Raw genomic sequence first — 21287 nt, 5'->3', positions numbered from 1 at the left:
ACTCAGGATGTTGCCTGCATTGCATGGTTGTGCAGGGAATTCAGTAAGCTGATTATGTGCGTGGCACGTGGCTTACACATGCTGCTTCTACCTCAGCCTCCTCTCCTTCCCATCAAAATTTCTGTCATGGTGTCAAGATCTTACAGCTTACACCAAAATGACATGTATTTTTCGTATGCCACTGGTACTTTATTTCTGTTAATTCGTATGTTTGCTATCTGAAGGACAGAGCTGGAACATTAGGTAATTATAATAAATTTTATATACAGAACATGTTTTTGTAGCTGTAAGGACTCACTTGAGAACTTTGTAGGCTTCTATAACCAAACTTGAGCCCTATTGTAGTAAGAAAAGGAAAGCACCCTGCAGCACGTTAGCGATCTCTCACCTTTTTATTTTAAAAAATATATATTTTATATATATATATTATATATTATATATATATCTGCAACCTGTGGTTACTTCGTTGAACACTTAGTTGCGTCCAGAAACGGGGTGATGATTAGAAGCACTGGCTTTGCAGGACAGGGTTGTACACGGTAGCAGGTGGAGGAACTTCACCCTGTCCCCACTCTAGGGCAAAAGATGACTTGTACTGCTGGAGTTCGAGTCTTGCTGGAGAGAACCAGATTTCTGTCAGGGGGCCTTAATTCAAGCATGATGCCCAGCTCAGGGCAGCTAGCTGGCTTTCACTTAAGCAGTGCCGTCAAGTTACTGTCAAATACAAGTTTCTCTGTTTTGATTCCAGCTTGAGTTGGAGTCTGTCAGAGCCCAGTGTTTGGCAATAACAAACCAAAACCACCTGCTGAATGAAAAGGTGAAGGAGATGAGTGATTACTCGCTTCTGAAAGAAGGAAAACTGGAGCTTCAGGCACAAAATAGATTACTCAAACAACAGGTGGAAGACTCCAGAAATGAAAACCTGCGTCTCCTAAACCGTAGGTCATCGTTTTCAGACTCATGGCTTTGTAACTGATAATAACTTAGTTTTCTTTTTTTTTTTTTAATTTATTTTTTATTTTTATGATAGTCACACACAGAGAGAGAGAGAGGCAGGCTCCATGCACCAGGAGCCCGACGCAGGATTCGATCCTGGGTCTCCGGGATCGTGCTCTGGGCCAAAGGCAGGCGCCAAACCGCTGCGCCACCCAGGGATCCCAATAGCTTAGTTTTCTGCAATTGCTTTGTCCTCTAAGGGAGGCTTCAGTTGGGAAGATTTTATAAAATTAAGCTTCTTGGATTGAATGTTCTTTGCTTTTGCCTGTTACTGCGTAATTAATTGTGCCAGTAAGAAGACAAATTTTGCAACTGTATAAATCTGCACCTCTGGATGGTACCTTGCTGCCCTTGTCCTCTGACCCCTCTGGGCAGGTCAGGTTTGGCCAGTGAGGACACGCTCAGGCGCTTGGAGAAAGGGAAGAGTGAGGTGGAGGTGATTGCGAAGTAATCATCCATCTCCCCCTTGCGAAGTAGCCCTGCTCTGGCCCTGTGCCTCAGCAAAGTGACGTCCCAGTGCCCCAGACCTGCTCACTCTCTCTGCTTCTGGGAATGCCTCCCTTTCTGACCCTCCAGGCCCAAGGACTGATAACAGCCTGGCCCCAGTACTAGCCCAGGGAACTACACCATCCTTTGTGGCTACTCTGTGTAAGTCTCTCTTTATTAAAGGGTCTTCCAATGACCCGAATTGGGGACACCATCTGCTTTGCTCCTGGACTCTTGAGTGCCACTGACAGATGCACAGGTTTGATTGGACCTAGGGGCAGTCATTGGCACGCTTTGAGAGTGTTCCTTCTGTGCCTTCTGTGCATACTAGAAGAGAGATTCGGGTGTTCACATTAATTTGAAGGTTTGAAAGAATTCTTTTATTGGGAGTAGAACTCTGAAGAGTAGTCAAGTTTGCAATTATGTGCATTAAATTCTATGTTCTGAAATTCGAGAGAATTGCTCTTAGTCCATTTAATAAAACTAATTTTAATTATGTGCATTCAAAGGAAGGGAAGAACAATTTAAAGCTTCTTTAGCTGCTTTTGTTAGAGAAAACTTCAGGTTGATAATGACCAGGCCTTTTTACCTTCACAGACATTGCTCAGCCATCTCCTGAGCTGGTGGTTTTTCAGAAAGAACTAAAGAAAGCAGAAAATGCTATTGCACTTGAGCATAAAGAGTTTGAAAACCACAAGCTGGCTTTGCAAAAACAACTGCAAAGTGAAGTGAGTATTGCTCTTGGCTCGTCCAAGTGTTAGGGCAGTGTACTTTGGGGGGGTGTAAATTTGGTGTATGTCACACCAGTATAAATGAGATCTATTTTAACATCATAAATTTCCCCCCTTATGCTAATCACTCCCCCCAATATTCTTTCTCATCTGAGAAAATTCTCAAGTGATCATGTGACATATTCATAATAAAATTAAGAGGAAGGTAAACTCTTCTAACACACAGCTTTCCAAGTCTTGATGGTCCCCATTGTTAAAAGTATCTTTTGATTCTCAGGATTGTTAAGTCACAGGGTGACATTCTCTTTCTGATATCTGCCTCATGTCCTGGAGTAGCTGCTGTTTCAGATGAGCAAAGAAGGAGCTTTTAAACTTGTGTGTTTTGTTGTTGTTTTATAGGGACCCCCTCCAAAGTGGCAGGTGTACAGCTGTTCAGAATTGGTGAAACAGAAAGAGAAAAGCCCAATGAGAGAATTGTTCATTTTGAAGTAAGCTGTGATTTATTTTATACTGATTTCTTTTCCTTCTCTAAATCTTTTCAGATTGAACATTCTGCACAGCTGAAGGCCCAGATACGTGATTATGATGAGTCCGTAAACAGGTTAACCATACAGGTTGCCGATTTAAGATTGCAACTGAAACAAACCCAGACAGGTCAGAGACATTTTAAACCTGTGTGTATGTAAGTGTGTAAAGCTTCTGATGTTTGTGAAGATGTAATGATCATGACTCCATGAATTTTTAGTAATTCTCATAGTAGGAGAAGAGCTATAGAAATATGTGTCACCTTAGAAGGAAAATTTCTATTTCAGGACCACCAACCAGGTCAGCAGCTAAAGTGACTCGCTATCTTTTTCTTTTTAAAAATTTTTTTTAAAAATTCAGTTAACGAACATATAATGTGTTATTGGTTTCAGAAGTAGAGGTCAGTGATTCATCTGTTGCTTATAACACCCAGTGTTCATGCCATCACGTGCCTTCCTTAATGCCCATCACCCAATTGCCCCATCCCCCCACCTCCCTCACCTCCAGCAACCTTCAGTTTGTTTCCTGTGACTAAAAGTCTCTTATGATTTGTCTCCCTCCTGATTTCATTTTGTTTTATTTTTTCCTCTCTTCCCCTATGATCATCTGTGTTTTGTTTTTTTTTAAGTGATTTGCTTTCACAGATGCCCCATGGCTTGGGAGAGCTTCATGTCCCAAATAAGAGAGGTTTGGTAGTAACGCAGGAGTCCCCAAATTCATCCTGAAGCTAGGCCTTCCTGTTTTGTTACCCTGACGCTAAGACCAGTTGACTTGACTCTTCAGTGGTTTTATGTGTTCCGCTGTTCTGCACCTCATACCATGAAGAATAGTTGAATAAGGTAGAACCTTTGGAACATGTGCACTGCACATCGCAAGCCTCTGCTCTCCAGCTGCATCAGGGAGGCATTGTAGGAGAGGCAGTGGGCACAGGTACTGGCTTTGCATCAGGAAATGCCAGCAGCTCTACACCTTGCTCACTGTGCGAGCTTGCCTCGGTCGAGCCTCAGTACCCGCTCTGTACAATGGGTACAGTGAGTATTCTTAGTCCACAGCGTTATTGTGATGGCGCATCCTCATTCCCTTATCTAGAACTCAGGGCAGATGCCGCCATGGCCTGTGAGTTTTGCCACAGCCCTGGAGATTCTGGGGCACCATCCTGCGGTGAAACACATTCATTATTTTGTAATCAAATGCATTAGTATTCGTGCTAGGTGGAATAAATAAAGATTGTAAATGGGTTTATATTGGTTCAGGTCAAGCTCTTCAACCAAATCATTGTTTGGGCTTTGCACCAAATAAATTAGGAATATATTTTCAGTTCTCAGAGCTTTCTAGATTTCACTATTATGCATAATGGATTGTGAAATAAAATTGTGTTATAAAAGAAGACATATGAAGCCATAGCTGGTATATATAACTTCTTGATAAATGTTAATAATCACTATCATTACTGCCACTTCAGAAACTAATGTGCAAGTTTGTCCTGAATACTTCCTTTCATTTTTGAGAAATAATGTTCTCCATCGACTTTAACTCTGTTCTCCACCTTTTCTTTTCATTTCTCACATGATCCTATTGTAACCCACAGCCCTAGAGAATGAAGTGTACCGCAACCCAAAGCAGTCTCTCATCGATCGTTCTGTCAGCAGACTACTAAGTGGCAAGACGGTGGTGCCTTGGAATGGTGATCTAAACGGGGATTTCTTGAAAAATCCCCTCAAACAGGAAAGGCTGATGGCAATTATACCAAGGATCACAAGTCTTCCAAATGCAAGCACGGAGAGTAGTTCCCCTGATTCTGACCTTGAGTTTGTAGTCAATACCAAGATGAGGGTGAAAGAGCTAGAACAAGAGGCCGAACGTTTGGAGAAAGCTTTCCAAAATTACCATCGAAGAGTTAGTCAACACCCTGCTAAAAGCCCTTTAACATCCAAGAGCCCGCCATCCCTGCACTTGGTAGGAACGCTCAAAAACATCACTTCAGGTGCCCCCCAAAGACCTCCTTCTGCAGAGGACAAGGTTGTCTCCGAGCAGTGTGCGGTGGGCACACCTGATGAGGACAAGAGCAGTGCCTCAGAAGCTCAGACAGGCAACATGGCCTCCCGGCCACGCCGGAGCATTTCCTCCAGACGCCTCTCCTCTACTCCCCTTCCCAAAGCAAAAAGGAGCCTCGATGATGAAATGTATCTGGAAGGTGAGCTGTTGCGAAGAAGGTTGTGGGATGCTCTGGATTTGGAGGTGTCTGGTCCTTGGGGGCCCCTTAACCGAGTAAGTGTGCAGCCCGGGACGGCAGGAAGGAGCAGGGGCTGAGCCTAGGAAGGCCTGAGTTTCAGCGCTGTGTCCTCCCTCTGAACCTGCCTTTCCTGCTTTACAGTGGCATTGCCCCCACCTTGCAGGGTGCTGTGGAAGGTGGGGGGGTAGTGTCCCATTCTAACCATTTCCTTGGCACGCAGACATGTCCAGAGTGATAGTGGCTTTCCTTTTACTGCTGGTTAGTGACATATGTTTTATTGTTACTATTGTAGTTTCTTTTAGGTATGGGAATGGTTAGTTTTGTAGATCATTTATGCATTGTATTCAACTGTTGACAAGGATAATAGAATTCATTGTCAAAGTAATAGAACTGTTCAGAAACCATGTTGCTGTCTTCTCCTTGCCATTTTTAATAGTCAAGCCTTCTGCCCCTTAGGTCTAGCCCAATCCCATGCTGCTGGCCCCAGTCCTGGTCCCGACGGAACACCCCAGCCTTCACCCACGGAGTCCAGGCACAGCCTTTCCCTCCATCCGCTGCCCAGCTCTCCAGAGCAGGCCAGGTAATCACCTTCAGCTCGGCCTCTGCTGAACTGCACGGGGTCTCAGCCTGGATTTGGGTTTTCTGGTGATACTAAAAGCCATGTGGCAGCATAGAATTTGTAATCAGATTGTAAGATGTATGATCTTTGAAAATCCTCTAAATTACCTGGGGTGGCTGGGAGGAAACATACTTTTTAGCAAATAAGTAATTTTCTACTTGTTTGCTAAACTTGGTGTGTAGAATATACACTATAGTATCAGTAAACATCTTCATATTTCTGAGAATAGACTTGGTTTATGAAGATAAAACAATGGTAAAAAATCTGCAAAAACAAACTCAGTTGAAACTTGAAACAATTTCACATATTGTTAAAAACTCATTTAAAAATGTTTTGGTACTGGGATCCCTGGGTGGCGCAGCGGTTTAGCGCCTGCCTTTGGCCCAGGGCGTGATCCTGGAGACCCGGGATCGAATCCCACGTCGGGCTCCCAGTGCATGGAGCCTGCTTCTCCCTCTGCCTATGTCTCTGCCTCTCTCTCTCACTGTGTGCCTATCATAAATAAATAAAAAAAATTAAAAAAAAAAAAAATGTTTTGGTACTTAAATATAAACAGATAAGGTTTCAGTCTTTTTTGTACTTGAATATAATTTTTTTTGTACTTGAATATAATTGATACACAACATTAGATTAGTTTCAGGTGTACAACGTGGTGATTTGACTCTATACATTATACTGTGCTCACCACAGTTGTAGCTCCCATCTGTCACTATACAATGCTGTTATACTGCCATTGACCGTATTCCCTATGCTATACCTTTTATTCTCATGGTTTATTCATTTCAAAAGTGGAAATCTGTACTCCCCCGCCCCTTCACCCATTTTGCTCATCCCCCCCTTCTCTCTGGCAACCATCACTTTGTTCTTTCTATCTATAGGTCTAATTCTGCTTTTTGTTTATTCATTTGTTGCTTTTTTTCTTAAGATTCTATTTATTTTAGAGACTGCACATGCATGAGTTGGGGGTGGGGGGCAGAGGGAGAGAGAGAAAATCTCAGATTCTGCGGTAAGTGTGGAGCCCAACAGCAGGGCTCAGTCTCACAACTGTGAGATCATGACTTGAGCTGAAATAAGAGTCAGAGACACTTAACTGACTGAGCCATCCAGGCGCCTCTGTTTATTCATTTGTTTTTTAGATTCCACATGTAAGTGAAATTACATGGTATTTGTCTTTCTTGGTTTGATTTATTCCACTTAGCTTGACACACTCTAGGTCCATCCATGTTGTTGCATATGGCAACAATCTCATCCTTTTTTATGGCTGAGTAGTATCCCTTTATGTGTGTATATATCACATTTTCTTTATTCGTCTATTAATAGACACTTGCGTTGCTTCTATATCTTGGCTATTTTAAATAATGCTGCTGTAAACATAAGGGTGCATGTATCATTTCAAATTGATGTTTGCGTTTTCTTGGCATAAATACCCAGTAGTGAAATTACTGGATCATAGAGTAGTTCTATTTTTAATTTTTTGAGGAACCTCCATACTGTCCTCCACAGTGGCTGCACCAGTTTGCATTCCCACCAACACTGCACAAAGGTTCCTTCTCCACATCCTCACCAATACTTGTCAGAATGGCTATAACCAAAAGACAAGAAGTAACAAGTGTCAGGTGGTATCTCATTGTGGCTTTAATTTACATTGCTCTGATGAGTGATGTTGATCTTCTTTTCATGTGTCTATTGGCCATCTGTAGGTCTTCTTTGGAAGAATGTCTATTCAGGTTCTCTGGCCATTTTAATCAGATTATTTGTATTATTAGTATTGAGTTGTAGAAGTTCTTTACATATTTTAGATACTAACCTTTTATGGGATATATCATTTAGAAATATCTTCTCCCATTCAGTAGGTTGCCTTTTCATTTTATGATGGTTTCTTTTTGCTGTGCAAAAGCTTATTTTCTTCTTTTTTTTCCTGTAGTCCTGATAGTTTAATTTTATTTTATTTCTCTTGCCTCAGGAGACATATCTAGGAAAATGTTGCTAGGGCCAATGTCAGAGACATTACCACCTGTGCTCTCCTTTAGGATTTCTTGGGTTCAGGTCTCACATGTAGGTTTTTTAACCCCTTTTGAGTTTATTTTTGTGTATGGTTGAAAGTGGTCTAGTTTGCTTGTAGCTGTCCAGTTTTCCCAAGACCATTTGTTAAAGAGACTGTCTTTTCCCCATTTTATATTCTTGCCTCCTCTGTCATAGATCAATTGACCATATAATCATGGGTTTACTTCTGGGCTCTCTGTTCTATTCCATTGACCTATGTGTCTATTTCTGTGCCAGTACCATACTGTGTTGATAGCTACAGCTTTGTAGTATATCTTGAAATCTGGAATTGTGATCCCTCCAGCTTTGTTCTTCCTCAAGATTGCTTTGGCTGCTCAGGGGTCTTTTGTGGTTCCATATACATTTGTTCTAGTTCTCTGAAAAATGCTGTTGGTATTTTGATCAGGATTGCATTGAATCTGTCAATTGCTTTGGGTAGCAGGGACATTTTAATAGTATTACTTCTTCCAATCCATGAACATGGAATATCTTTCCATCTGTGTCATCTTCAATTTTTTTCATCAGTGTTTTATAGTTTTCAGAGTACAGGTCTTTTAGCTCCTTAGTTAAATGTATTTCTAGGTATTGTTTTTGATGCATTTGTAAATGGAATTGTTTTCTTAATTTCTTTTTCTGCTGCTTCGCTATGTAGAAATGTAGCCAATTTCTGGGTCTGAATTTTCTATCCTGCAACTTCACTAAATCCATTTGTTCTAATTGTTTTTTGGTGGAGTCTTGAGGACTTTTTTGTATAGGATCATGTCATCCGCAGATAGTGACAGTTTACTTCCATTCCAATATGGATGCCTTGTTTTTCTTACCTGATTGCTGTGGCTAGGACTTCCAGTGAATGAAAGTGGCAAGAGTGGACATCCTTGACTTATTGCTGATCCTCAAAGGTCCCAATTTGTTTATCATTGAAATAAATTCAAAATTGGTAGTGGATCCTAGGATATGATTGCTAAAGCAGAGAGGGAGTGGGTATGTTTAGGAGCTAACCAGTGGGTTTCCCACTCTAGGATTCGAGTCACATGTGGGATTCCTATTTATGCCTGATCCTCATGGCAGGAGACTCTGACCCCTTAGTTCCAGGCTCTAGCCTCAGCTTCCCCATGTTGATTCTGTTATACTGTACAGAGTTGTAAACTGCCACATGTGCCTATTATGATCCTAAAGTATGTAATGGTTTTTTATATCACTCTTTGTTGTAATAGAGCCAAGAAGAAAGACTCGTGTGCTAGGTTAGGGCCCCTTAGTGCACATGGGGCTTATAGTATGACATCTTCAGCTGGCATGTGCTGAGGGTGTGCAGAATCTGTTCTTTTCAAAAATGTTTTCTGGTTCTGGAGAAAAGAAACTGCTCCTGGGAACAATGTGGTAATGATGGTAGTACTTATCTCACAGCATGTCGTGGTTATGAGGAATAACTAAGTGCATGGCTTAGAGGGGTACCCACTGCAGTGTAGCTCCTGTATTCTGCGAGCTCAAGAAAAACTATTTTTCAAAAGCATTTTCTTGCATCCCAAAAGGTTTTTATCACCCTGTGCTCTTGGGTTTTACGTTCCCGCAACTTGACATTCTTGAATTTTATTCTTCCGATCCAGTCTTTATCAGAAACAATTGAAGCTTCAGGACAAAACTGAATTTTCAAATCCAGACAAGCCACCTTTTAAGGACAATGAGGAACTTGAATCATCTTTTGAATGTAAGTTCAAATATGAGTACTGGTTTTTATAAGTTCAAAATGTAGAAAGCTTAGTTTTGGTGAAAACGTTCATTGTCATAAGCAAAGTAGTTACAGATTAGGACATTTTTATTTTGTGATAAAACCACAAATACAGATAGATTGCCTCATTTTTATATCACAAAGATTTCCAAGGGTGTGTTCTGAGTTCCATTTATTAAGCATTTCAGGATAGCTCACAATTTCAAAGTTGGAACTAAGTCTATAACTGAATCCTTAACTCAGTTTACCAAGTTTGAGATTGCCTCAGACTTAAAATAAGTGATTTAAAAAAAAATTTCCCCTTTTATGGAACATGAGCATACTGTTATTTTTATTTGTATACTAATTCCATTGACTACCTAAGATTTACAAAACTCATTTTTAAATTAAAGAATAGAGATAAAATAATCCAGGCTTGAGAGCCTAGAAATGGGTGTCCTGGCTGTGGCACTGCCTCAGAGCCTACTGCTTCAGTATCAAATAGAGTTTTAGAGGGGATCATCTCTGCAGTCCTTTCCAGCTTGCAAGTCTTTATATTTGTATATAACCTGTCATTTCATTTCATGAGTTTCATTGCTGAGTGTGAGAGTATAATGGTTTGAACATTTAAATGATAAGGCTTGGGATCCCTGGATGGCGCAGCGGTTTGGCGCCTGCCTTTGGCCCAGGGCGCGATCCTGGAGACCCGGGATCGAATCCCACGTCGGGCTCCCGGTGCATGGGGCCTGCTTCTCCCTCTGCCTGTGTCTCTGCCTCTCTCTCTCTCTGTGACTATCACAAATAAATAAATAAATAAATACCTTAAAAAAAAATTAAAAAAAAAATAAATAAATGATAAGGCTTAGTAAACTTTTCAAAATCCTTATGACTAACTTTAAGCTTGTTAAATCATTGATTTCAAATAGAATCCAAATGATTATCAGCAAACCAGGTGAATTATTTCACTCGATTGATTTCCTGTTGGGTAACTAATTAGATTTTGTAGTGAACCTAATTCTTGAAAGAAGTGTGAATACCATTGTCAGGCGGCTCCAATGCAGACTTCTTAAGAGTCCTATAGACAAAGAGCTGGCCCAGTTGGTTTGGCCAGAACTGAAGTGCTTCACCATGAGTTAGCCCTACACTGCACTGCACTCCCTTCTCTTGCCCTTATTCCCGAGGACTCAGGGGATACTTGTTTGTACCTCATGTAGGTGCAGGGAGCACGCCAAAGCAGTTTGAAGTGAATGTCCTCCATCCTGCTGGCGACATGCCTCACATGGATGCTGCCGCAGCCGCTGTATCCTTTCACTATCCAAGTAAGTTTTCCTTTGTTTTAATTAACAAAATATATTAACAAATTAGTAATATTCAATCTTATTTCATTTTCTGTTTGCTTCCTCCATGCCTTAAAAAAGTAGGACAAGGAAAACCTTTCTGTATTTCAATTTTCAGAAAAGCTGATGACATTGGAGGAAAACTGGTCATCAGACTTGCCTTGCTTGGGCCTACCTCGTCTTTCCTCTTAACCTTCTCCGGATGACCCACTTCCCTCCCCAGTGTGGAAGAAAGGTGTAGCGGGGAGATTTGAGCTTTGCTCCAGGGCTCAGCCAACAGCCAGGTCCTTTTCTCCTTGGAACCTAAGTGTTTAAGCTTTAAAGTTGAAAGGAAATGCATCAAGTAAAGTCAGCTATTAGTCCTTTCCAAACATTGGGAGAACATCATCCCTAAAACCTATGCAAAACTTCTTATAAACAGTTTCTTGGCTTAAGGCACGGTTGGGAATGTGAGTAGTCGCTGAAAGAAGCAAGAGACTTTGAGAAGATTGATTTTTGCAGATTCCAGAATAAATCATTCTGGAAAGCAAAGCACTCATTCATTGAGACTTGATCAAGAGCCTTTTCTTTACTGGGCACTTTGCTTGGGGCTGGGCATACAGCAGTGTACCAACCCAGGTCCCTGCTTCATGGAGCTTCTAGTAGGAGAGTCGGGCAGTAGGCAAGCCATCATCGAGGACCTCCAGTGGAGAGATACTGATAGGGACAGTGACAACCAAGAGAGGATCTGATGGACAGCCATTTGGCAGACAAGAGTGAGTAGGGAAGAAAAATAACAGAATAAGGGAAACCAACTGAGCAGACAGCTGTTCTGTTTCTGACATGTAACATAGATTATAATAAATGGCCTTTTAAATTACTGTTAAATAGTATGATTACATTTTGATTATCGGGGGAAGTCTCTTACATCTGCTGTTTAACCTCTTCATCTGGATGCAAAGGAAATGAGAAAGCTTCGGACTTGCTGTCTTTGTGCCAGTGGAAATACTTCTTTTCTTTGCTCTTATGTCCAGGGTGGTTTCAGTTTCAGTACGCCACTAGGCAGCTACAAAGTACACTTCTCAGGGAAGAAGCAGCCTTTTTCTCTTCATCTGTGTAAAGTAGCTTCCAAACAACATTCCTACGCCGAGATTGCTGTTCTGTGTGAGTGTGTGATACATCCAGGAGTAACCCTCCTTCCCCTGGCCGGGAAGAGGCTGTGTCGCTGCCTATAGAAATGGTCAGCCTCCTTTGGGATTTGAATTTCATGACCAGAATTAAGACTATGTTGTTCCTCTTTTATTAGTAAAACGAACTTTTTGCTAGTGACTTAGAACAGGGCACTGCAATGAGTTTTGAAGTCCCTTGGTGAACCTGTGAACTTGTTGTTCATTAGCATTGCTGGGGAAAGTTGAGGTTATAGGCCAGGGCTGGGAAAGAAAAAGTCAGCACAGTCCTCTCTGGGACTGAGATTGGATTCAGTGTGAGAGGCCTGGAGACCTGTGGTGCAAGCTCAGAGAACAAACAATTAAAACCTGGTCCTTGAGCAGAAGGGATAGAAGCAGGGAGACAGATGCATATGGGTTTTGAGAAGGCAGGTACAAAGTACTGTGTGAATATGGTGCTGGAGTGGCCAGTTGTCACTTTAAGAACAAGGAGGACCTTGCAGAGAAGGTGGCATTTAGGTGAGGGCTTGCACCGTAGGTAAGGTTTTGGGAGAAGAAGGGGGCACATCGGGTTAAGGAGATGGTGAAAAAGGCATGGCGCAAGGCTGATGCAGCTGTACTCAGGTAACTGAGCGCGCTGCTCTACAGGTGGAATATTTCAAATGGGAAGCTATGATGATAGAAGAAGGCAGTCTGGAGAGAAAAAGACAAATTGTCAGCCTAAACCACTGTGGATTTGGACTCCCCCAGAGCAGAATATGCAGAGCAGATCCAGGAAGTGACTGGTGCTCACAAAGGTGAAGGTGGGTTGCTTGAAGGCAGAGAAGCCAGTGTCATGGAAAGCTTTGACTAGGTGATTTCAGCTGCCCAGGTAAATGGTGATAGGAACCCTCACTGCAGCAGGTGGAGGACGAAGAACCTGTAAGCCCTGGTGGCCGAGTGGACATAGTATGGAAAAAGCATGATTAAAGGGACAGGAATGAGGAGTTCAGTATAAAGCCAGGGCTGTGAGGGGGGAGGGTGTCTCTGTGTGTTGATGGCAGGAAGATGGCAGGAAACCTGTTAGAAAGCAGGGTGTAAGGAAACGGAGAGGTCAGGACTAGAGAAGGAGGTGTGGGAAGTGTTGAGGATCAGCCTGGAGGAAGTGGGTGCAAGCAGCACGCTGGCTAGAGTGGGGAGGGGGGGGTACTGCGTCCTGTCTGGGTCAGGAGAGACTGGGACCCCTGTACGGGAGCAAGGGGAAGAGTCGGGAAAGTGCTGTGCAAGTGAAGAGGGAATAAGGGTTAAGTCTGAGTCCTAAAGCTAAGGGGGAGGGGCAGAGGCAGACCCAGAGGGTGAGAAGCTGAGACTGGGGTGTGTGGGGGAGTTGTCTGGGAGGCCTGAGTGGCTCAGCAGTTGAGTGTTTGCCTTCAGCTCAGGGTCTGATCCCTGGGTTTCGGGATCAAGTCCCACATCGGGCTCCCTGCATGGAGCCTGCTTCCCCCTCTGCCTATGTCTCTGCCTCTCTCTCTCTTTATGTCTCTCATGAATAAATAAATAAAAAATCTTAAAAAAAAGAGTTAATGTCATCGTATTATGAGTGACTTGTCCTCATCTCACCAAAGCAAAAGGCAGGGTGCAGTGCTAGGAGTGGGTTTGGGGGCTCCAAGATGGAGCAACTCAGGAGTCCTCTAAGAACCAAACAATCTTCCTGAGTCTTGGCAAAGGCCCCTGGAAAGTAGTCATGCATTCGTTTGAAAAATCCGATGCTGGAAAAACTACGTGTTCTCTCTCTTTCCCATTAGGCAAAGATCAGAAACAAATGGGAGAACCGAAGGAAGAAGAAAAAATATGGGAAGGGCACATGAGAGAACGCAAGGAGAGAGAAGAAAGAAGGCAGAATGAGTGGCAAGAGGCTTTGGAAAGGGAACGAAAAGAACTAGAAAAACTGGATCAAGAGCGGGTAATGCTAAATACATGCAAACTCTCCACGCTGCTTCTCCCATGGTTTACTTTCAGTAAGTACCTTCCTCTCAGGGACATGAGTCCTTAGTGTGGCCTGAAGTCATAGGAGTGGAAGGTAACTTTGTTGATGGTTTGGTTTTGGTTTTCTTACCATTCAACATTGACTATATTCCCTATGCGGTACTTCAGATCTCTGTAACTTCCTTATTTTATGACTGGAAGTGTATACCTCTTAATCCCCTTTGTCTCTTTCACCCATCCCCCTACCCATCTTCTCCCTAGCAACCACCAGTTCTCTGTATTTGAGTCTGGGTGTTTTGGGGTTGTTGTTTCTTTGTTCATTTGTTTTCTAGATTCCACATGTAAGTGAAATCATATGGTATTTGTCTTTTTCTGACTTATTTAACTTAGAATAATATCCTCTAGGTCCATCCATGTTGTCACAATTGGCAAGATCTCATCCTTTTTATGGCTGAGTAATATTACATTATGTATATATATATATCATGCCTTCTTTATCCATTCATCTGTCTATGGATACTGGAGTTGGTTCCATATCTTGGCTATTGTAAATAATGCTGCAGTAAACCTAGGGGTGCACATATCTTTTCAATTTAGTGGGGTTTTTTTTCCCTTTAAGTAAATACTCAGTAGTGAAATCACTGGATCAGATGGTAATTCTATTTTTAATTTTTTGAGGAACCTCCATCTTGATTTCCACAGTAGCTGCACCCTAGTAGTTTGCATTCCCACCAACAGTGCACAATGGTTCCTTTTTCTCCACATCCTCGCCAACACTTGTTTATTGTCTTTCTGATTTTAGCCATTCTGACAAGTGTCAGGTGATACCTCATTGTAGTTTTGATTTGCATTTCCCTGATGATGAGTGATGAGCATCTCTTCCTTTGGTAGTTGGCTATCTATATGTTGTCTGTGGAGAAATGTCTGTTCAGGTCCTCTGCCCATTTTTAATTGGATTGTTGGGTTTTTTTTTCATGTTGTGTAAGTTTTTTATATTTTTGGATATTAACCCTCATTGGATATATCATTTGCAAATATTTTCTTCCATTCAATACATTGGGGTTTTTTTTTTAAGATTTTATTTATTTATTCATGAGAGACACACACACACAGAGAGAGAGAGAGGCAGAGACACACAGGCAGAGGGAGAAGTCGGCTCCATCAGGGAGCCCAACTCGGGACTCGATTCTCCGACTCCAGGATCATGCCCTGGGCTGAAGGCAGGCACCAAACCACTGAGCCACCCAGGCATCCCTTTTTTTTTTTGCTGATGGTTTCCTTCACTGTGCTGAAGCTTTTTATCTTGATGTAGTCCCAGTAGTTTTGGGTTTTTTGTTTTGTTTTGTTTTGTTTTTGCTTTTGTTTCCTTTCCTCAGGAGACATATCTAGAAAAATGTTGCTACGGCCAATGTCAGAGAAGTTACTGCCTGTGCTCTCTTCTAAGATTTCTATGTTTCAGGTTGCACATTTAGGTCTTTAATCCATTTTGAGCTTATTTTTAAGAAAGTGGTCAGTTTCATCATTTTGCATGTTACTGTGTCCAGTTGTCCCAGCACCATTTATTGAAGAAACTTTCTTTTCCCTGCTGTATATTCTTGCCTCCTTTGTTGTAGATCAGTTGACCATATAAGCATGGGTTTATTTTTGGACTCCATTCTGTTCCATTGGTCTATGTGTCTATTTTTTGTGCCCGTGCCATACTGTTTTGATAACTACAGCTTTGTAGTATATCTTGAAGTGGCTTGGGATACCTCTGGCTTTGTTCTTCTTTTTTAAGTTTGCTTTGGCTATGTGGGGGTCTTTTGCGGTCTTTTGCGGTTCCATACAAATTTTAGTAGTATAAAGTATTTAGTAGTATTAAATTTAGTATTATTAAAAGCCTAATGTAAGCATCCCCATCTTCTCCTTTGCTTATTAAGAGCACTGAGAAAGGTTGTGTATAAATAACATAGACCTTAGAAGTTCAGCAACAAAGGGGAGCTTTTGCAAGCTCATTTGCAGCATTTTCATCTGGTCCTGGAAATAAGCCATAAAGGAGGTAGGCTTGGCTTTGCTTTAGGTATTCTCTTTTTAAATGGGGTTTAAAGACTTCTAAGAAGAAAGAAAGGAAGGAAGGCAGGGAGGGAGGGAGGGAGGGAAGGAAGGAAGGAAGGAAGGAAGGAAGGAAGGAAGGAAGGAAGGAAGGAAGGAAGGAAGGAGAAAGGAAGAGAAAAGAAAGAAAGGAAGAGAAAAGAAAAGAAAGAAAAGAAAGAAAAAAGAAAAGAAAGACTTCTAAGGTCAGCTAGCCTGGGACTAGAATAACCCAGGGAAGTGACTGCTGGTCAACAGTGGCCTCCAGGGGCTCCCCTGCCCTCCTCCTTCCTCTGGTTCTCTTCTGGCCTTCCGTGTTCTGATTCTGGTGCCAGGTATGTGTATTACTCTGGCCTCTTCTCACACCCAAGTCTTACTGAAATTCATCTTCCATACGGATGTTCCTTGGACTCCTGGTTAATTTGGTGTAAAGCACAGGACACTTTAGGCAAATTGATCCCTTCCTTCATTGAGATGACCTGTTTTGGGTGCCTGGGTGGCTCAGTGGTTGAACATCTGCCTTTGGCTCAGGTCATGATCCCAGAGTCCCAGGATCGAGTCCTGCATCCAGCTCCCTGCATGGAGCCTGCTTCTCCCTCTGCCTATGTCTCTCTCTCTCTCTCTCTGTCTCTGTGTCTCTCGTGAATAAATAAATAAAATCTTTAAAAAAAAATAGAGAGGACCTGTTTGCCCCCCTTTGGTAGCAGTGACTTCAATAGTTCTTTGGTATGCGGGATGTACTTAAAGGATCAGGACTCTATTACCATGCCTTTTTAAACACTTAAAAGTTTTAATGTATTTGTATATTTCCTTTGTTGGTGTCTATTCCACAGAGGATGATTGAAGAATCATTGAAGATTGAAATGGAAAAAGAGTTAGAATTGAGTGTTGAAGAAATGAAGGAGAAAGCTGTTGGTGATGAAAATCTTTTAGAGAAATACATGAAAATTATTCAGCAGAATCAAGACCAGGAGATGGCAGATAAGGTGCTGACACTGTGGACCAGCCTTCTGTGGAGGGGGGTGCCAAGGGATGTTTTGGTTTGTTTGAAAACTATAGAACCCAAATCTGCCTTCGCCATTGGAGACAAAATGGTAGAAAGCATAGAAAATCCACAGTCCAGGGCAGCCCTGGTGGCTCAGCAGTTTAGTGCCGCCTGCAGCCCAGGGTGTGATCCTGGAGACCCTGGATCGAGTCTCAGGTCAGGCTCCCTGTATGAAGCCTGCTTCTCCCTCTGCCTGTGTCTCTGCCTCTCTCTCTCCCCTCTCTGTGTATTCTCATGAATAAATAAATAAAATCTTTTTAAAAATTTAAAAAAAAAATCCACAGTCCAAATAGAGCCTTGGGTCTTTTTGATAACATTACAGTCGTGACAACAAAATTTCATCACTTTTTGCTTAAGTAAAGATTGAGGAGGTTTTGATTTGTCAAATTTTATAAAAATTGGAATGTCTCATTATTCTAAAAACAAGAAAGAAGGGGTGCCTGGGTGGCTCAGTTGGTTAGGCATCTGCCTTCAGTTCAGGTCATGATCCTGGAGTCCTGGGATTGAGCCCATCATCAGGCTCCTTGCTCGGTGGGGAGCTTGCCTCTCCCTCTCCCTCTGCCTACCACTCTGCTTGTACTCTTTCTCTCTGTCAAATAAATAAATAAAATAGTAAAAAAAAAAAAAAAAAAAAGAAAGAAAGAAAAAGAAATATAATGAAAAGTCTGTCCACGAATAATGAATGCATTAGTACTGTCTGAGACCTCAATATTTTACTTAAGTCACAACTGTGGATGTTGAGAATGTATACCAGATAGTTTATTTTGATGTGCTTGCTGAATTTTTTAAAGATTTTATTTATTCATGAGAGACAGAGAAAGAGAGAGAGGTAGAGACAGGCAGAGGGAGAAGCAGGCTCCATGCAGGGAGCCCGACTCAGGACTTGATCCCAGGTCACCGGGATCACACCCCTGGCTGAAGTTGGCACTAAACCACTGAGCCACCTGGGCTGCCCAGCTTGCTGAATTTCATGTTTAAACGTGACCTCTTTTTTAGACTCTTGAATTGGGTATATATATCTCAAATTAGTTCTTACAGAAATCAGAGTGTTAAATAAAATAGATATATATGTAATTTCAAAGTTTTTTTTTTCCCCTTTTTGTATCAGAGTTCAAAGAAAATTGTCAGAGAAGGCTCAGAAGTGGACACACTGCCATCTAGTGACAAAGATGAAAGGTATGGTTTCCTCAATGTGATGTTCTATGCAAACCTTTATGTTGCTGGTGTGTCAGCCAAGTTCGTTCAGATATTGAAGTCAGCCTGTAAGAAATTAGTGAAACAATCAAAATTAGTTACTTAAAAATGTATTGCATTTTTTAACTTGTGAAATTGCTTCTGAGACCAATTGTAAGCAAGGACAGAAACCCCACAGAGAAAGAATGAGAACATTATGAAGATCCCTGAATAAACTTGACAAGAATTTAATAAATCACAGTTTTTTTTTCTTTCCCTAATTTAGTTTCAGGGGATTTTTTCCTGAAGAACCAGATGACTTTTGGTAACCGTGTTTGCTGTCCAGCATCTTACCCAAATCATGTAACTAAAGTGCTATGAATTCTCTGTAACAAGACGAAGTTCTCAATAAACATCATGTGTGTAATCCCATGCAATTTTGTTTCTCCTAATTTTGTTTGGTACCATAGTATATAAACCAAAAATCATCTAGTCAAGTAACAACTCTTTAGAATTTCTCCTTTTTAGGTTCTGCATGACATTAGAATGAGGTGCTCCCCCCCCCCATTTTTGTTATAGGTTATATTTGCTCAAAAACTTATTGATCAAGTTCCAGGCTTACATTTTGAAAGTTTCAGCTGTGTTCCTTTCCTCTGCAGTTGGCTACCGGCCCCCCACTGCCGGTCACATAGGAGACCATCTTCCCCAACACTCTCCATCTGATCTATCCCTGAAAATAAGGACACAGGTTTTTCCATTGCAGGTGTTAGAAATAATACAGTATCCCCTCTGGTCTTCACTTTTCACATCTTTTTTTCTTGAGAGTGAACACGACCCCTTCTTAGATGATGGTGGTAAAAAGAAAAGATAACATTTACTGAGCACTTTATGTGTACCAGATACGATTTTAAATCTTCATGTTTTAATTCATTTAATTCTTATCGATACGAAGCACGTGTACCGTGACTCTCCACATTTTATAGATGAGGAAATGCGAGGCACAGAGAGGTGAGTGACTTGATCAGGGTCTCCTAGCCATCAAGTTGCAGAGCCAGGATGGGAGACCAGTGCTGCCTCTAAACTGAGCTGTTCTGGAGCTGCTCCTGTGGAGGACATCCCACAACTTTCAGTGAGTTGCCCATTGGATGTCCATTTCCAGAATGACCTTTAGAAACTACATATTGAAAAAAATAAGATAACTGCACTCTCACACAGCACCCGCAGAACTGTCTTCATCTTTGCACACCTGTACCTCACAAGGCAGCATCTTGTGTGTGGGAGCATCTTGGAAAAGCTTTTATGACACTGCCAGTATAGTCACCAAAAAGTGCCACACAGAACGACCCTGAGGGTGACCACCCACCCAGTTTGCCTGGACTGGAGGGGTTCCTTGGGAATGAGACAAGTGCTAACCGATGGTCCCCCAGCTCCTACCATGGGATGGGGTTGTCTAGTTCATCTTTTCAGTGAGGTCCCAGAGATCATTGCCCTGTACAAATATAGATAGGGTTGTATTGGTTTTGCCAGTGATGCTTAGTAAAGGTCACTGAGTTCTCACAAAGTGGGAAGGTGATTTTTTGGTGTCTATTACTACTTGGGCTTCTAAGGAATTTTTCATAGCAGTATATCTTTGGAAGTAATTGAAGAAATAAGTTGTCTAAGCCTCATCATTATCACACTTAGCATATCAGACATTGAGTCCTATTGCCACTAGGAACTTGGCATCATCTGTTCCAGCACCACCTCATAATGTCTTTTTTTTTTCTTCCAGCTTTCAGATAAAATTGACCTGTAACACTGCATGAACTTAAGGTATAGAACGTGTTGATGAAGGGGCACCTGCATGGCTCACCAGTTGAGCATCTGCCTTTGGCTCAGGTCATGATCCCGGAATAGAGTCCAGCATCGGGCTCCCTACAGGGAGCCTGCTCCTCCCTCTGCCTGTGTCTCTGCCCCTCTCTGTGTCTCTCATGAAAAATAAATAAAATCTTAAAAAAAAAAAAAAAGCATTGATGTGGTGCACTTACATGTTGCAAAATGATGACCACCATAGCAGACACCTGCATCATGTCACATAATCACCACTTACAGTTAAAACATAGCAACTTTCAAGTATATGATACAATATTATTAACTGTAATCACTGCTGTACATCAGATTTTCTGAATTTACTCATCTTGTAACTAGAAGTGTGTGATCTTTGACCAACATCTCTTCCCCACTCCCTAGCTCCTTGTAACCACCAGTTTAGTCTGTTTCTATGAGTTCACCTTTTTGAAATTCCCTATGTGAGAACATACAGTATTTGTATTTCTGTGCCTTATATCACTTAGCAGAATGCCCTCAAAGTCCATTTGTGTTGTTGCAAGGAGCAGGATATCCTTTCTCATGGCTGAATAACATTTCATTGTGTATATATACACACATATGTATATCCATATACATTATATATATATCCATATCATCATTGCTCATCCATCCCTTGATGGTCACTTAAGTTTCCATATCTTGACTATTGTTCACACTAGTGCAGTGAACATGGCAGTCCACATATCTCTTAAAGAACCTGTTCTCATTTCCTTTGGATAAGTACCCAGAAGTGAGGTTGATGGATCATAGGGTACTTCTAGTTTCTACTTTTGAGAAACCTCTATACCATTAACCACAGTGGCTACACCAATTTATATCCCCACCAACAGTGCATAAGGGTTCCCTTTTCTCCACATCCTCACCAACACTTATCTCTTGTCTTTCTGTTTTTTTTTTTCTTAATTTTATTTATTTATTCATGGCAGAGAAAGAGAAGCAGAGACACAGAGGGAGAAGCAGGCTCCATGCAGGGAGCCCGATGTGGGACTTGATCCCGCGACTCCGGGATCATGCCCTGAGCCGAAGGCAGACGCTCAACTGCTGAGCCACCCAGGCATCCCTATCTCTTGTTTTGTTTTTTTTTTTTTTCAATTTTTATTTATTTATGATAGCCACACAGGGAGAGAGAGAGGCAGAGACAGGCAGAGGGAGAAGCAGGCTCCATGCACCGGGAGCCCGACGTGGGATTCGATCCCAGGTCTCCAGGATCCTGCCCTGGGCCAAAGGCAGGCGCCAAACCGCTGCGCCACCTAGGGATCCCTATCTCTTGTCTTTTTGATGGTTACCACCCTAACTGGTGTGACATGATGTCTCACTGTGGTTTTGATTTGCATTCCACTGATGA

General features: G+C 41.9%; 1 protein-coding gene across 3 annotated transcripts in view; it reads left to right on the top strand.

Moving 5' to 3' along the window:
• The window catches only part of OFD1 (OFD1 centriole and centriolar satellite protein), a 53997-nt gene extending 35487 nt beyond the window's left edge, over positions 1-18510 (top strand). For all 3 annotated transcript variants that reach the window (XM_072816005.1, XM_072816004.1, XM_072816006.1), the window contains 11 exons: positions 749-938; positions 2080-2210; positions 2756-2867; positions 4327-4932; positions 5428-5551; positions 9238-9338; positions 10553-10657; positions 13605-13762; positions 16689-16841; positions 18009-18076; positions 18360-18510. In XM_072816005.1, the coding sequence (XP_072672106.1) occupies positions 749-938; positions 2080-2210; positions 2756-2867; positions 4327-4932; positions 5428-5551; positions 9238-9338; positions 10553-10657; positions 13605-13762; positions 16689-16841; positions 18009-18076; positions 18360-18402 (1791 nt within the window). In that variant the 3' untranslated portion in view covers positions 18403-18510. The remainder of the gene's footprint in view (positions 1-748; positions 939-2079; positions 2211-2755; positions 2868-4326; positions 4933-5427; positions 5552-9237; positions 9339-10552; positions 10658-13604; positions 13763-16688; positions 16842-18008; positions 18077-18359) is intronic.
• The last annotated feature ends 2777 nt before the right edge of the window (positions 18511-21287 follow it).

The sequence above is a fragment of the Canis lupus genome, chromosome X (genome assembly GCF_048164855.1).
Source record: "Canis lupus baileyi chromosome X, mCanLup2.hap1, whole genome shotgun sequence".
NCBI classification, from domain to species: Eukaryota; Metazoa; Chordata; class Mammalia; order Carnivora; family Canidae; genus Canis; species Canis lupus.
This window is presented reverse-complemented; position numbering and strand designations above follow the sequence as displayed.